General features: G+C 45.0%; 2 protein-coding genes and 1 pseudogene across 2 annotated transcripts; 1 reads left to right on the forward strand and 2 right to left on the reverse strand.

The window, feature by feature from the left end:
* The first annotated feature begins 825 nt into the window (after positions 1-825).
* On the forward strand, positions 826-3,532 carry LOC136538062 (uncharacterized). Its single transcript, XM_066530051.1, is given in 8 exon segments — positions 826-977; positions 1,734-2,050; positions 2,126-2,200; positions 2,202-2,249; positions 2,338-2,493; positions 2,858-3,030; positions 3,107-3,212; positions 3,297-3,532. Coding segments are annotated over 7 exon segments (828 nt in total). The 5' UTR covers positions 826-977; positions 1,734-1,810; the 3' UTR covers positions 3,327-3,532.
* A 1,338-nt stretch (positions 3,533-4,870) lies between these two features.
* Positions 4,871-9,022, reverse strand: LOC136518723 (transmembrane emp24 domain-containing protein p24beta3). Its single transcript, XM_066512414.1, has 4 exons — positions 8,627-9,022; positions 6,083-6,269; positions 5,771-5,878; positions 4,871-5,205 (listed from the first exon to the last, which is right to left on the reverse strand). Exons 1-4 carry the CDS (start codon positions 8,837-8,839, stop codon positions 5,072-5,074), a joined length of 642 nt encoding a protein of 213 aa, XP_066368511.1. The 5' UTR covers positions 8,840-9,022; the 3' UTR covers positions 4,871-5,071.
* Positions 9,023-12,991: 3,969 nt separating this feature from the next.
* LOC136538063 (heat stress transcription factor A-2a-like) lies at positions 12,992-14,325 on the reverse strand (annotated as a pseudogene).
* Positions 14,326-16,631: the final 2,306 nt, after the last annotated feature.

A 16,631-nucleotide genomic window follows, 5' to 3' on the forward strand; every position in this document is an offset into this window, starting at 1 on the left:
TTGGATACTCAATTATCCAATGGATATGGGGAATAATTGGGTATGAGCAAAAATGGGGAGGGATAAACATGTGGATAAGCAACGTATGGGTGTGGATATAAGCATGCAACCCTCCCCAATGACATACTATATGCCAAAGCATTTTTCTCAAGCAACGACATCACACGATCGGGACCTGTTTGTTCTGTTGATACTTGATAATAGCACACCAATAGGACGCATCTGATCATTACTAGGCGAGTGAATACGAGGGGGTGAGTAACCTCGTTGACACATTAGCCTTTTGATTTGTTCGTTGGAGCGTTGCTGTTGGAAAGTAGCAACTGAAACTATTCAGGACCTCTCATCCAGATGCTTGGTTAATCAGTTACAATAATATCATTATTCCCGTGGTTGCTGGCATTTTAATGTCCATGAAACAATATGTTTTCATTTTCTCTACAAATACGCTTTATTTCAAAAAAAACGGAGTGGTCATTCCATGACTTATTTTTAGTAGACGCGACTAATGCTTTGATAATGAAAGAATAGGGAGACCAGATTTTAGTGCTGGAAAAGATATATTCCAGGGTGGAGCTTGTGTGTGACTGAGTTTCACAGGGTTTGTGGATGAGCGAGACGCCGAGACCCAGAAGTAACAAGGAAGAGCCCAGACGGCTTCCCTCTACGGGCCATAAGCAGCCAAACAGGCCATCTACGGGCCATAAACAGCCAAACAGGCCCATCTTGAAAGATTCAGCGACAGCTACAGCGACAGGCCGAGGGCTCCCATCCTCGCGCCTTGCCAGTCGTTTTTTATCGTGGCCCTCGAGAATTTCTTGTTCCCTTATTACATTTCGCTCGCCAAATTTTAGCCAACTAACCCCTCCACGTATCTATATATTTCCACGTCCCCACCTCTCCCGTCCCACTCCCACCTTCTTGGAGATACCACCAGTCCGCCAGGCGCCATCTTCCGGCCGCTGCCCCCCCGGGAGGTGAGGCCTGCTCCCCTTGCAGTTCGTTTCAGCTCAGTACCTGGTGATGTGATCTGGACATCAGGTACCCGTAGGCAGGTTGCTTGTTTGGGCTAGTATTCATGAGCCAGGATGGATCTTCAGTTTTATTTCCTTGGGTTGTTTGAAAGGGGAATACTGATTTGTTTTCTTCTTCCTATGGACTTTGGCTTGCTTCTTTATGCAACATAAACGCGCAGATTCTTACTGTTACATCGGTAGTCAAATGAGTGTTAATTGACATCAAGTATGCTGCCATGCTGGGTGGAATGATCCTAGTAGAGCTTTGTGGGGTGTTTCTTATTTTTTTTCATTTCTTTTTGTTTTTAAAATGTGTCATTTTGGGTCACTAAGGCAATCGTATTTTGAAGAGATGTAAAAGTCTGTTTTGAAACTTAAGCTGGCATGAAGATGAAGTTCGTTGTTGGAAGTTGGAACATGGTCTGTGAATTAGCTTTTGTTGCCGAGTAACATGGATATTTTCTGCTTCTCATGTATTCAGTATATTGATAGTAAAAAAATGTTTTGGTTGGTTCATTCAGCAACAGTTGCCATTGCTCATGCTTTTGCTTAGTATTCATTTTGCTTGATTTTAATCTTTGGACGCGTCCCTCATATGCCACTAAAGTTGGGAGATTAGCAGACTGCTTGTTATAATTGAGCATAGTTTAAGCTTGCAAGATCTGTGGTGCTCCTAGTTCTTCTTGGTGATTGATTAAAGTATATACTCTGTCGTAGGTTGAATTGCCTTCTGGAGTCCTCTCCTGTTTTCAGAGGAATGTGCAGATAGCTTGGAGTCTGATGAGTACTCAGTCATGCTGATGCTACATGAAACTGTTCCTTTTGTGAGGCCTAGTTCTTGCCGGGACCTAAAACTCTCTGAAAAGAGTGCCTCTGTTATTCATTGTAAATTAGGATGCAGTGCGGTTTGCAGTTCAGCAGAAGGCTATCATGTACAGAAGCCACACATTGTTCACAGCCACAAAGTTAACTTCACTAGAACCAGCCATCTTCTGTGTAAAAGCTTAAATGAAAGAACTACAAGGCACTTGCTGGTATTCCTTGCCCTCCTTTTTGCGATTTTGATCACTGTTTTTTCCCCTATTATTAAAGCATTTTGTTGTATGCAGCATCGATTCCATGTTAATGCTTCGCCCGATGATGACTTCCGCTCATCACGTAACATAGCGATCAGTTTATTCAAGCGAGTATAAGAAAGTTATTGATCGAGGAGGAGGTGGAGAAAACCTAAAAGTATTTATTCTTGTTGAATCTTCACCATACTTGCCAGAAGTTTTTCTGTGTGCTAATTAGTAATTACTGTGTCTGAGAATATATTCAGGAGTTTGTCAGTGCTGGAGTGACCGCATATGCACTAGGGTGTACAGATGAGGGGCTTAGAAAGGAACTTATGGATATTGAAGATTCTGGTCTAGAGATTGAAGGCTTAGGGTCCTTAGGGGGGACCAGCTCGAAGTTCCAAGTCCACTCATTTGAGGTCAGCATACTCTGACAATCATGTGTCGCATCATTTATTTTTTGATATTACTGTTCAATATCATCTTCTGTTATGCATTTACATTTTTATATTGCAGCTTTTGTAGTCAAGTCAAACTCAAACAGTTTTGCTTTGATCTTGTTGCTTTAGAAAAATATGCACTTTGATTTGTTTACGCAGTATCTTTATTTTTGTCAGTTTTTGTATTCAGTAGAGTAAGCCCACTCACTAGTTCTCATTGGCAAGATATGAAGCTTTTATAAGGTATCATGTAATTCAGTAGCGAGCATATTTGTGATGCAAATGTCCCCCATAAGATCTTCTCTAGTTTCATACTTTGCCTCAGTGACACTCTTTTATGCAGACTCGTGAGTGCATTCTGTGGCTCAGTATAGTGTTCATCACAATATTGTGCACACCACAACTAACAGTTACCAGGTGGTCTACTAACCCACCGGTGTCAGCTGACGTCTTGCATCAGTGGAAAGGATTTTGTGCTATAATCGCAAACGCTTACTATGTCAAAGGAATGGCATGGTAAGAGCAGTTTCTGCCAGCAGTGTTGTTCTTTTGTCTCAGAATTTCATACATGTTCCTAAAATTGACGCTGCAGGTTACCAGTGAAAACCTTGCAGCTGGAACAGATGGCTGTCACAGGAAATTCAGAGGAACCATCAGTAGTTGCTAGCCGCATGCAGTTAGTTTTCAGCACATTAGAGGTTTATAGCAGCACCGTCAATATGTACACGCTAAGTAAAATATGATATGCTCGTTAGTGATGACTTTGTTTATTTACTCTGCAGGTAGTCAGCCCACAGTGGCCAAGAGTGTGATTATATGAAAGCAATACGATCAAACAAAGGTCTGCAGTTTTATTCTGACCAAAAGATATGCATGTCCAAGTTCAAACCTCTGTCATGGTGCAACAAATTTGATACTTCCCTATGTCCATTTGAACTCAATTGTCAAATAAAAATGTCAATGTACTTGATTGGGAAGTATTTGATTTGATATACATATACAACAACTTCTACCTGCATCAGGAGTTCTAGGGGGTGTTAGTCGCTGTCCCATAAGATGTTTGGACACATGCATGGAGTATTAAATATAGACTAATTACGAAACTAATTGCACAGTTTACGACTAATTTGCGAGATGAATCTTTTAAGCCTAATTAGTCCATGATTTGATAATGTGGTGCTACAGTAACCATATGATAATGACAGATTAATTAGGCTTAATAAATTCGTCTCGTGGAGTACCGACGGATTCTGTAATTTGTTTTTTTATTAGTATCCGAACACAAACATACGACACCCTCACGTGACACCTTCTAAATTTTAGTCACTGGATCAAAACACCCCCTAAGTAAATAAGTATCCCCTACTGCTCCAATAGAGATAAAGTGGAAATTGGGGCATGGTACTGCTGTCTGTGATGTGGCACTGTGGCTAGGTATAAGCTGTGATTTGCACAGTTTTATTTGGCACAACGGGTGCGAGTTGGTGACCCAGTTTGGTTCAACAAATTGTACTGTTTTTTCAAAATATAAGTGTGGCGGAGACCCATTTTGAAAACGTCACCTTAGGGTCGCTAATTTGCACCCCTATTCTTATTGGAAAATTACTAAATTAGCATATTTTTTAGAAACTAAATTAGCACAGTTATGTCGACCATGCTTACCGATGACATTCTCATTCAGCCTGTTGTTGGTTTCAGCCAGGGCTTATCAGTCAGCCATAAGTATTTTCCTCTCACAACAAACCAGCACCAGACGGGCTTATCAGCTCAGAAACCAACCAGCGAACAGGCACATTGCCTCGCCAATTTGCCATTTCTTTATATAGGCCTTGTTCGGTTACCACAAATCCTAGCCAGAACGATTCCTTGCATGTGGTTTCTTTCAATCGTCCTGTTCGCTGGTTGGTGCTGGTACTGGTTTGAGCTGGTGCTGGTTTTTTATGAAAGAAAAATGCTGTTGACTGGTTGAATAAGCCTTACTAAAACTAACAAAAACCAATAAGTGAACAGCGTGAATATTTTCTATAGAGCGGGAACTATTATTCCTAGCCAAGAACGGCCAGGAATGACGTAACCGAACGCCGCCTTATTAAAAAGGCTTATCCCTCCTGTGCCAGATGCCAGGAAATGTGCACTGCAAGTGTGAGGTGGAATTCTGTTCAGGAATTTGGGAGTACAAATTTTCCATTAAACAACTTATTATGTTCAATCTAAGGCGTGAAATGGTGCACAATGTCGCCATGGTGCTACTGTCAGATGTAACACTCTTCTGCTCCAAACAATGGCATAGAGGCATAACCGTACTTAAAGACATCACAGAATTAACAATCAAAATCGGTAGCAGAACAATACTAACTTTCATAACGATCCTCTGAAGATTAATTATGGAACTATGTTCAGCATCAGATGCACTTAACATACCACAAGTGTTGCTAAAAGTACACGATGATAAATTAAAAAGTGTTTCTTATAAACTAACCCAAAAAAAAGAGAGGGTGCAGAGCTACAATTTGTCAAATTGGTGCTTCCACTGCCGCCTTTGAAGTAGAGTTGTATCCTAGACTCTGTTGTATCCCACATTTTTACTGAACAAGCGACGGATGTAGAGGACTTGCAACGCGCTAGCAGCCATGAAAGCTATGTACTCCGCCATTGTATAGAACATGACACGCTTTCTGGTGCTCTCATTAGCTGGATTGAATCAAAGCATGAAATTAACTCCGCATTGTCATAAAATGGTAGCAATAAATACATGAAAACACCAACAGAAGAAAATGTATTCATAATGTCCTGTCCCCTGCTACGTAATTAGTTGTTTGTTACCTAGATTTTATAGAGATCTCAGCACAAGGCATTTTTTTACTTCAAAGGAAACTGAAAGAGGCAGGCAAAACAGAACATGTTCAACAATTTAACTAAACAAAATCATCTGTTTGTCACTTTGTCCCCTCTACATTGAAGAACACATTGATTCGATAAGTAGGCTGTGATAAAACTAGATACAAACTTAGATAGGTGGAGAATAGATGGATGCTAATCTCTACATCAAGTCACAACATTAGTTGCGCTCTAACTCTAATGCATTCAGAAATGTTGGCATGAATGGGTTCTAACTTCTAACTGCTAGGGCCCTTCTTTCTGTTAGCATTGATGTTATTTTTCAAAAGAAAAATAAACTAGCATAAACGCTATAATGTGCTAAACATTCCAGAGATGTAATAAGAGCACATGCAAGTCCCAAGTCCATTGAGCTTACTGTGTCGGTGACGAGCTTCGCGTGCTTTTAGGTACTTCTGCTCGGCGGTGACGGATTCTAATGCTTCCTTCAGCTCCGCGATTTTAACGTTGATAGGGTCCAAGTGCTCTGCAACATAAATGAGACATTGCTTACACACATGGCAGTGCTAAAATGTTAACACTGGACGAATGACGCATAACTCTGAACAATAATGAAGGTAAAAAAAATAAAATCAATCGAATTGATGGTTGTTTAGTATTTGCAAAACGGTTAAGATTGACAGAGTAGACCGGTGCTGAGAAGCTTAAGATAGAAAGGCAGTAAACAAACCATCTTTCGCCAGATTGTGCTCATTGGGTATGTGCCCAACATGAATGTAGAAAGAAACAGTCTCAGGTGCTCCATATGGGTTATGGAAGCAGAACTTGTACATGCCACCCCTCGGAGCTTTAAACTCAAATTTGTCACCAGATTTTCCCTTCAATGTGTGTACAGTGTTTCCACCTGGAGACGTTACCTGTATTTACAGAAGCAAAAAGTTAATATAGAACATCATATCAAGTGTATAACGCAAATATATACTTTACTACCCACACATTACACAGAGCATATTGAAAAAACTATATGCAGGTACTTTTTTTCCACCACGGCCAAGCCGAATTTCATTACTTGACAGTAACGAAATTACAATAGTTCGTAACAAAGCAAAAACAAAGGCAGCGAACCTAAAGAAACCATGTTGAAATGAACACAGAGGGTTCACCCAACTGGCACAAACCGATCTACGAAAACGACAAGCGTTTTAATCACAGCGTATAACTTCACCCGCAGAACAAAGCATCCAACCATGGGAAAAAACTGTAATTGCATTAATTTTAGAAGTACTAATAATATTAATAGCACTTGTAATTGCACTAGGACCACTTTAGACATTTCCAAAAGTAACAAACATCATTGCTTTGTTGCCTTGTTGGGAATAAGAGGTGACCGGTAGTTGACTATAGATGGCATAGTGCCAAGGCCCTCAACCTCAATGTTGGTGACAGATTGGCCATAGGAGCACTCCAAGATGAAGAACAGGGCAACAAATGAAAACATCAGTAATGCAATAAGTGAAAAGGAAAATTAGTTCTAAAGCCCTGAAAGATCCCGAGAATTGTAAAATACCACCAAAATGTCATGCCAAGGTAAAATACCATTGAAACGTCCAAACTCTAACCGGATCCATTAGATTTTATTGACAGAAATCGTATTTTCATGTTTGCAACTAACACAACGGAACAGGATGACAATTGTACCCTTGTGCGTAAGTCCAACCAAACTTATCCTCATCTCCCAACCGCATGCACTGCAAAGAGCCTGCAACCGTATGACACCTCCTGCTTTGACACTACGACGCCGCTCCCACCAGCCAGCTTGGTCCCAGTCCACGCAGCGCCGGCCACCCACCGGCCTTTGGCCCAGTCCACGCTGCCACCACCGGCCTGGTCTGTGACACCACCTGATGCCAATGGCTTCCCTGCCGGCATGCGGTGGCGGCCGACTGTCCCGGGCGCTCAAGCTGCGGCTTGTTCCTCTGGCGCCATGGTGTTCAGGGGTATCTTTTGTCTTAGCTGACACCGCTGATAGCAAAATGTAACGGAGTGCTAGATTCAGTTGGAGTTTGGTTGTTTCAGTGGTATTTTACATTTGCGTGATCTTTCAATGGTATTTTACCATTCTCGTGATCATTTAAAGCTATAGAACCAATTTTCCGTAAGTAAAACCCATTATTTTCCCAAGTGCATTAGGTTTCATTCAGTGTAATGGATAAGAGTTTTCTGAGACATCAAAACATTGCTTCCTCTCAAACAGATATTTATTTTCAGCTGCGAAACTAAAAACTAAAAACTAAAATGTGTACCTTCTACAGAAACAATATGCTAACTTTAAAATCAGAGAGATAATTGGTTTCCACTCAAAAATGAATTATTCAGTGCTAAGCATGTGAAAGCACTGCACAGAAGGACACATCTGAAAGTCCAACAGAAAAAGGCCCAAACTGCCAAAAATATGGGGCAAGAGAGAAGGTTCCTTTCTACTCAGATAGGAACAGATGCATCTCCAAGCAAAGAATATAGCACAGTAAAACTACTAGCGCAAAACAAATGTCCAAACTATCAGAAAGGCACAACTGCCAGCTTATCTAGACAGGACCAGGAGGTATATGAATCAATTGCAGCATCCACGGTAGTGTTAACTCAATTGAACCATAAGACAGACTAGAAAATTGAACATCTATTAGCATCAATTGCAAGTTTGCAACAGAACCCAGCAAAGAGAGCCAACAACATAGAAACTGAATATGAAACTACAGTGAAATCGGCGTCAAATTTCACCAAAAAAAACTCCTTCCCGCAAGACCAAGAATCCAAACAACTGCAGGGGACAACTTTTGAGGTAACCAGCAGCGAAACAGAACATTATCATCCAACCATACCTGAACTAACAATACTGTGCACTCGCAAGACACCCGCAGCAGACAGTATACCAAAGCAGTGACAATCGGCTGAAATTCCCCAAAAGGTGCGAACTTTGCAAAACCCGTTACTGAATCAACTCCTAAGCAGCGAACACTACTTATTCATCAAGCTAAACTATATAAAGCATTGCGCGAATCATTAAAAACTATTTTAGATCGCTAAACTGATGCATAAACAAGAGATCGCGTCAGGGGATCACGAATCATGAAGGCACCCGATCCCCAATTCAATCCACCTGATGGCCAGATCCCCATCAAAACAACCCATAAACCCAATCGAACGACTATCCTCCCGTCAAATTTAACCGCGCAGGATTGGAGTACGGCTGGGGACAAGGGGATCGGTTGTGTACCGTGAGGTCGATGCCTGGGTGGTCGGAGCTCCAGAAGATGTCGTGGTCGACAACGACGAAGTTCCCGGACACGGTGTCACCCTCGTAGGGCACGAACTCGTGGATGCACTCGGTGTCGGTCACCGTCACCGAAAGCGCATCCGCCCGCCGCGCCGCCGACAGAACCGCCGCCAGCGCCACTACCAGCAGCGCCGCCGGCCGCCACCTCGCCATCGCTAATCTCCTGATACCACCGCCCTCAGCGCGAGATCAGGGCTCGGGCCTCTCGGAAGGGGGAGAGAGAAGCGGCGGGGAGCTCCGCTCCTGCACGGCGGTCGTCGGGAGGAGGAAGCCAAGCCGAGACGCGACGGGGTGGGTCACGGGAGCGAGATGGCAACGGAGGGTGATGCGTGTTTTTGCAATAAACCACCTTGCGAATCGCGTAATCGCGTGGGTACGAAACGGGGTCGTGCTCCTTGCGTGGCCATGTGGGTGCGATTGGCTCCCATGTGTTGACGTGGCGGTGGGATTTGGTGCGTTTAGCTCATCGGCACTGCTAGCAACCGGCGCTCGCGGGTGCAGTCTGTTTTCCGGCGTCCAGGGCTCGCGCCGTCCGAACATCCCTCGCCCGCGCCTGCGTGTCGCGGTCACGCAGGGGTCCACGCCACGCGCCTGCGGGGACTGCTCGTGCCCTCCTCGAGGTTCCCACAGTCCCACGCGTATCCACGTGCAACACTTAATTTACTTTTAAAACAGTCGTACGCAACATTTACAATATAAAAAAAGATAAATAAAATATTTAAAACATGCTTATGAAACACTAGCAAAAAAAAAAAACCTTGAAAAACACCACAATCATTACAAACATACACGACATCCAGATAAAACACTTACAATATATATGTGAAAACATATGCAACATCCAAATAAACACGTTTCTAACATAGGTGTAGAAAAATAGATGAAACATTAAAGACAGACTCCTGCAGCATACGTATATAACCATTGCAACATATTCCCTCCGTCCCATTAAAAATGTCATTTTTTACTTTTAGACTTTTTGTTTGACCGTTCGTCTTATTAAAAAAATTTTTATATAAATAATAAAATAAATAAATCATTATTAAAGTATATTTAATGATAAAATAAGTTATAACAAAATAAATAATACTTATACAAAATTTTTGGATAAAACAAAGGGTTAAAAGTAAAAAACGACACTTTCAATGGGACGGATGGAGTATGCAACATCTCGATCTACTTTTGCAACATCCATACGAAACACTTGCAACATACCTCTAAAACATTTGAAATATTTGAAATGTGAGCTTGCGACATGCATAATATCCTGGTGCGACCTCCTCCGCCGTCTCGGCGCCGCAGTCGTAGCAGCAGGCGAGGCCAGAGGGCTCCCGCGCCAGGGTTTGACGCCTCTGGCGCTGACGACGCCTGACGACGTCGTTGGGCCGAGCGGGTGGCAGAGCAGGAGCAGCAGGCGTGAACGATGGAGGAGCGAGACTGGAGCGTGGAGTAAGAGCAGCGAGGCAAGGAGGACAGGAGGAGCACGAGCAGCAGGAGGAACGGAAAGGGTGCGATGGAGAAGGAGAAAAAGATAAGCGCGAGGCAGGCGGCGGGAGCAACAAAGAGAAATATACAGGAGATTTATTGGGCCAGCTGGTGCACAGGCCCGCGGGCGTGGCATCCGGACGGAATCCCGCCCGCGTCCTATCATTTCCGTTAGCTCATTGCTGGACGGTACTAACGCGTTTCCTCTGCTATCTTACGTGGGTGGAAGTAGAAAATGTATTCTCTCTGAAGCCTAGAATCTGAGGGAAAGTGCATAGAAGCAAAAAGTGTTTTCTATACCTTTCCTAAACTTTCGCAGCCCTTCAAACTACCTTCCTTGGCTGGCTTAAAGTGATGATTTTGAAGACGTTTTAGTAAAAAAAAGTTAAGTAAACATGTGATAACATTTTTAATTCGCAAAAAATGTTTCTACAATTAGAAAGTTTTCAAGAAAAATGCTAGATATAGATTAGAACATGGACAATCCAAATAAAATATATAGAGCTCAGAAAAGCATCTTTAGAAGCTTCCAAAACTTAGATTTAGCTAACAAAAAAAGGAAAAGTATCCAGAAAAAAAACTGAAAAGCAACCACATATTTTTGTTACGAAATGTTTTCAAAATATATTTAGACATTAATTAGAATGTTTTGGGAAATTTTCAAATATTTTTATTTTCTACAATTAAATAAAAATTTTAAAACCTTTTAGAGATATTTGCACTAGCTCTAAATATTTTTAATTGGGTTTGTTGTGTCCTAGTCTATCTCTAGCATTTTTTGGAAATTTTAAGAAGTTAGAGAAAATTTTCATGGTTTAAGTTTTATCAAATATTTAAACTAAAAAAGATGAAACCGTCTTGAAAGCTACTCAAACCAGGGCAGAAAGTTAATTTGAACTTTTTTAAGAGTTGAGAAGATAAGATATCTGATTTTAAAGTTCAAGAGGTAAAATCAAACCATGTTGATAGTTGAGGGATTACAAACTCAAATAAAAATGTTATAAACTATGAAGTTATAGATATCATGTTAAGACTACAACTTTAATGTAGACCATGCCAACATTTGACGTCATTTGAAAAATAAAAGTTAATAGCAAAATAAAAGAACTTAAAATGAATATGTGGGCCGCTAAACGACACTAGATAAAAAAGTTGCCAACTAAAAAGGTGTGTACTTTTATTGGGAACTACTATGTACAATTTTTGATATAGACTATTATCAACTTCAAGGTTATTTGAAAAGAAAATAAAAAAAATAAAATATGGTAATTGAAAATAAATATTTAAGCCTGTAAAATATACTCGTATTAAATAAAAAATCTATCAAATATAAAGTTGTATATCATGTCGAACTCTATAATTTTAGTATACTGTTTATATCCATCTTTATATGAAGAAATTATGCTTTTTATGTAAGAGAAAGAGAAAGACCTTTATATGAAGAAATTATGCTTTTTGTATAAGAGAAAGAGAGAGACCAAGTATCAGGTGGCCTTCAGTGTCACGTCAGCAAAACATCCAATAAATCACTTTGAGATGTCAAGGGGGTATTTCATCTTGTTTTAAATGTTCAGATGTGTTTCTTGTCGAACTTTGCTCAATATAATAAATATGAGTTGTATGAAAAGCACTATGAAATTCTTTAAGGTCCGTTTGGATCCTTGAAATTGAATTCATTTTAATAATCACAATTTATACACATATTATTAAGCTAATATGATTGTATATGGATTATATTTGTATATTATTGTTGGCTATACAAGAGAGATACTTATATGTTATATTTCTACCATAGGGGAGCGGAGCGAGGTGAAGAGCGTGTTATAAGTTGCAAGAAACATGGTATGGTAATCTATGGAATTAGTTTTCATCTTCTACCCTATGAATTTAAGATAGGCTTACATATGAACTTTAAAAAGTAGTAGAATATTTAATTCCAAGCCAAATAGCCTAGTTTATTAAATAGACCTCAATTCCTGAAAGGATCCAAACGGAATATTTTGGTTCCACAAGCTTATATCAACATCTAATGTCGTTATACTACTTCAATCCGTTCTTATTGTTGACACCGGGTGACACATATACTGTTCCGTGTGATGCTTTGTCCGCAAAAAATTGTCAGCACTCGGAGGCGGAACGACAGTTATAGACAGGACAGACATCCTTTCAGAACTTCAGAAAATATATGCACATCAGGTACCACTGAAGAATGGCACCATCAGCCACATTTGGAAAGTGTCCGTCTTAGTTTCCAATTTTTTTTCCCTCCTACGGTAAAAGAGCATGTTTGGACACATGCATGAAGTACTAAATATAGACGAAAAAAACTAATTACACAGTTCTCAGCAAAATCACGAGACGAATCTTTTAAGCCTAATTAGTCCATGAAAAGCCTTAAGTGCTACAGTAACCCGCTAATGACTGATTAATTAGTATCATTAGGTTCGTCTCGCAGTTTTCTGATGGGTTCTGTAATTTGTTTTTTTATTAGTATCCAAAAATCCCTCCCGACATCCATCCGACACATCCGATGTGACACTAGAAATTTTTCACCTCCCCAACTAAACACATCCTAAAAGGGCATGTTCGCTCGGAGGAATTATGGAGAAATTTGGATGATTTAGAGGAATACGGAAAGAATTTATGAGAGAAAATACTGTTTAAAAAAACGGAGAAGCCCGGGTTTAAGTCACGCGAACTGGGCCGAAGCTTCGTACTCCGACGAACATCCTGAACATTCATTCCTTGGCAACCGGCCAACCGCAAGCACTTTTGCAACTTGCGCCGCCCGCGACAAAAAGTCAAGCTCCGGATAAAAACCATCGCCTACTTGCAATGCCCGCTGGGAGCTTCCATAGACCATATTGGGTTCTGGAATATGGAACGTTCTGGAAGTTTCACTTGCCCCTGGGGCTGCCCGGGTTGGGGTTCAAGTGGTAGATGCTCTGCACCAGCACATCCACGTTGTCGTCCAAGTCGTTGTCCACGTCAGCTCCGCTCCCCTCCTCGCCGGGACCGCCGCCGCCTCCCTCCCGGTGATTCTACTCCAGGCCGAGACTGAGCAACTCCACCCAGAAGCTCTCCGTGTCCTCGCCGCCGCCGACGACACCGCTCCCCTACCGCTTGCTCTCGTCGTCGTCCGCCTCCGCCACGCCGTTGACGCCGATCGGAAGGCCGGAAATGTAGTCGCTCACCGCCGCCTCCGTGGCGGTGCCGCTGCTCTCGCCGTCGCGCGGGAGGTGGTACTCGATGGGGCGGCGGCGCTTCTTGGAGAGCGCGTCCTCGAGCTCCCTGCGGCGGCCGCCAAGGCCCTGCCGGTCGACCAGCATCCGGATGAAGCTCGGGTTCTTCATGGCGCGCGCCAGGAACACCGTCATCTGCTGCTGCTTCTGCTCCGCCGTGGTGATGCGCTCCTCCATGGCCTGCATCTGCGCGCGCGTCGCCTGCTGCTCCTGCCGCAGCTTCACCACCTCCGCGAGCAGGATCCCCTTGTCTCGCTGCAGCCGGTGCACCTCGCCGTCGAGCCCGAACTGCCCCACCTCCAGGCACGCCGACGGCACCTGCCCCTGCTGCGCCGACGACGGGCTCGACGGCGGGCGCCGGCGCTTGATCGTCTTCAGGAGCTCCCTCTGGCCACGCTGGAACCCCTCGTTCGCGAACTCCCACCTGTCCGGGTCAACCTTCCTGAACCCCTGCAATGCAATGCAAAGAACGAACGAGTTCAGCGTCACATGCCGGCGATCGACCGCCATTGACGGCTCAAGCATTGAACACCGAATTGAAACCCAAGAACAGAGAGTGGACAGGACTTACGTAGGTGTTGAGCTGGCGGACGAAGCTGGAGAAGTTGCTGTGCTTCAAGTAGCGCGGGAGGATCACCGTGGCGAAGGCGTTGGCGTCCCAGACGATGAAGCTGTTGCCGGCGAACCCCCAGGAGACGACGGTGTCGGTGTTGGGGTCATCCACGACGTCGTAGGTCTTGGTCAGGAACGGAGTGGGGCCACCTCGCCGAGTCCTTCCATCGGCCGGGGCAGCTCCGGCAAGGTGACGGCCCACTAGGACGCCGCTGCCGCCGTCGGCGCGTCCCCCGCATACGCGCCGGTGAAGTCGAAGTCGAATTCCTCCTCCTTCACAATGCCGTGGAAGGGATCCATGGCCACACCAACAACCGAACAAACAAACAAACGGTAAGCGGGAGAAAGAACAACGAGGACAACTCAATTGTATTGATCAGAGGCTTACGCCTTTATACAAGTACATCACGGTCAGATAACTAATGAAGCTGGCTACATTCAAGAAGAGCCTTAGGACGTGTGAACGTGCACTGAAACTTCTCGCTAACACCCCCCACAGTGTGAGCGTCGTTGCTGGCGACACACAGACTGTCTCTAAACTCCTTGAAGCTTGTCGTCGGTAGTCCTTTGGTCATGACGTCGGCGAGCTGCTGTGTCGTGGGTACTTGAAGAACTTGGCATTGTCCAACAGCGACTTTCTCTCGTACAAAGTGCACATCGAGCTCAATGTGTTTTGTGCGTTTGTGGTGCACTGGATTAGAGCTCATGTAGTAAGCAGAGACATTGTCGCAGAAGACGATCGTGACCTTGGACAATGGACAGTCAAGCTCGCTCAAGAGCTGCCGGAGCCAGGTGCACTCAGCCACAGCGTTGGCAACGCCGCGGTATTCAGCTTCTGTGCTTGAACGGGAGACCGTGGTCTGTCGTTTCGATGACCACGAAAGGAGAGAGTCCCCATGAACACACATAAGCCTGAAGTTGAGCGCCGGGTGTCCGGGCATCCAGCCCAGTCTGCATTGGAATAGGCGACGAGGTCTGAGTTGTTGGAGCGCCGGAGATGAAGGCCGAGCGCTAAGGTGCATAGCGGAGAATTCGCTTGACGAGGCCTTGATGCGCCGTTGTGGGTGCGTGCATGTGAAGACATGCTTGCTGGACGGCGTACTACAAGTCGGGGCGAGTCATCGTCAGGTATTGAAGAGCGCCGACGAGGCTCCGATAGTCCGAGGCGTCTGAGGTGGACAGAGGAGAGCCAACATCACTTGATAGCTTCTCGGCGGTGTCGACGGGTGTGTCGCAGGGGCGGCAGTCGGTCATGCCGACGCGTTCCAGCAAGTCGAGGGCGTACTGCTGTTGTTGGAGGAAGAATCCGTCGTCGTTGCACTGAACTTGAATGCCAAGGAAGTAGTGGACTGGTCCCATGTCTTTGAGCGTGAACTCGGCGTTGATGGTGTTGACGACCCAACGCAGGAGGTCGCTGGAGGAGGCTGTCAGCAGGGTGTCGTCCACGTAGAGTAGTAGGTACACGGACTCCTTGCCCTGCCGCAGAACGAAGAGGGAGCTGTCAGAGCGGGTGGGCTAAAATCCCATCGAGCCGAGGAAAGTCGCCAGGCACAGGTACCATGCCCTGGGCGCCTGCTTCAAGCCGTAGAGGCTCTTGGAGAGGCAGCACACCAGGTTCGGGTTGTCGGTGAAGCCTGCAGGTTGTCGAGCGTAGACCTGATCGTTGAGCACGTCGTGAAGGAAGGCGTTGTTGACGTCGAGTTGGTGGATCGGCCAGTGGCGCTGAACGACGAGAGTGAGCACCATGCGCACTGTTGCCGGTTTGACGGCCGGGCAGTATGTCTCGCCATAGTCGACACCCGCTCGCTGTGTGAAGCCACGGACGACCCAACAGGCCTTGTACCGATCGAAGCTCCCATCTTCCTTGAATTTGTGACGGAAGATCCACTTGTCGCTGACTACCGTGGGTGCCGTGGGGACGAGGAACGAGCTCCCACGTGTCGTTGGCGATCAAGGCATCGAATTCTAACTGCGTTGCCTTGCTCCAGTTGGGATCTTTGAGGGCCTGATTCACCGTGTGCGGGATGGGCGAGATGGCCGCCGTGGTTGCTGTCTTGGCATAGCGGGGGTTGGGCTTGAACGTCCCCACCCATGCCCTGGTCACCATGGGGTGGGGCGTTGGAGCGGCGACCAAGGCTGGTGATGAAGTAGAAGCCGCGGTCAATGACGGGGTCCTGTGCGCCGAGGTTGTCGATGATGAGGATGGACCTGGCGACGGTGATCGTGGCGAGGCGGGCGGAGAGCCGGTGCCACCTTGGTCGTGCGGCGCAGGGGGCGCACTCGGTGGTGCCTCATCGGTTGTGCTGAGATCTGGACGCCATGGATCATAGGCGCAGGTTGTTGGAGAGGTGGTCGATGGCCCTGATCGAAAGGGGAAGATAGCTTCGTCGAAGTAGACGTGTCACGATGTGATCACTTTCCACGTCATCAAGTTGTAGCATCGGTAGCCACGATGATCCTACGAGTATCCAATAAACACACAAGCCGTAGACCGTGGTGAAAGTTTGTTAGAGCTGGTGGATTCGGTGTTTGGGTAACACAGGCAACCAAATACCCGCAGGGACATGTAGTCTGGATCAGTGTGGTAGAGTAGGGAAAAAGGCGTA

Source organism: Miscanthus floridulus, chromosome 2 (assembly GCF_019320115.1).
Source record: "Miscanthus floridulus cultivar M001 chromosome 2, ASM1932011v1, whole genome shotgun sequence".
Lineage (NCBI taxonomy): Eukaryota > Viridiplantae > Streptophyta > Magnoliopsida > Poales > Poaceae > Miscanthus > Miscanthus floridulus.

Bases quoted from the DNA above. Each gene is read 5' to 3' on its own strand.
- LOC136518723 (XM_066512414.1), bottom strand. From the start codon at position 8,839: ATGGCGAGGTGGCGGCCGGCGGCGCTGCTGGTAGTGGCGCTGGCGGCG. The intron at 6,270-8,626 runs GTACACAACCGA...CTGTAAATACAG, and splicing joins ACCCAGGCATCGACCTCACG to GTAACGTCTCCAGGTGGAAA. The intron at 5,879-6,082 runs GTTTGTTTACTG...TTTATGTTGCAG, and splicing joins GCACAATCTGGCGAAAGATG to AGCACTTGGACCCTATCAAC.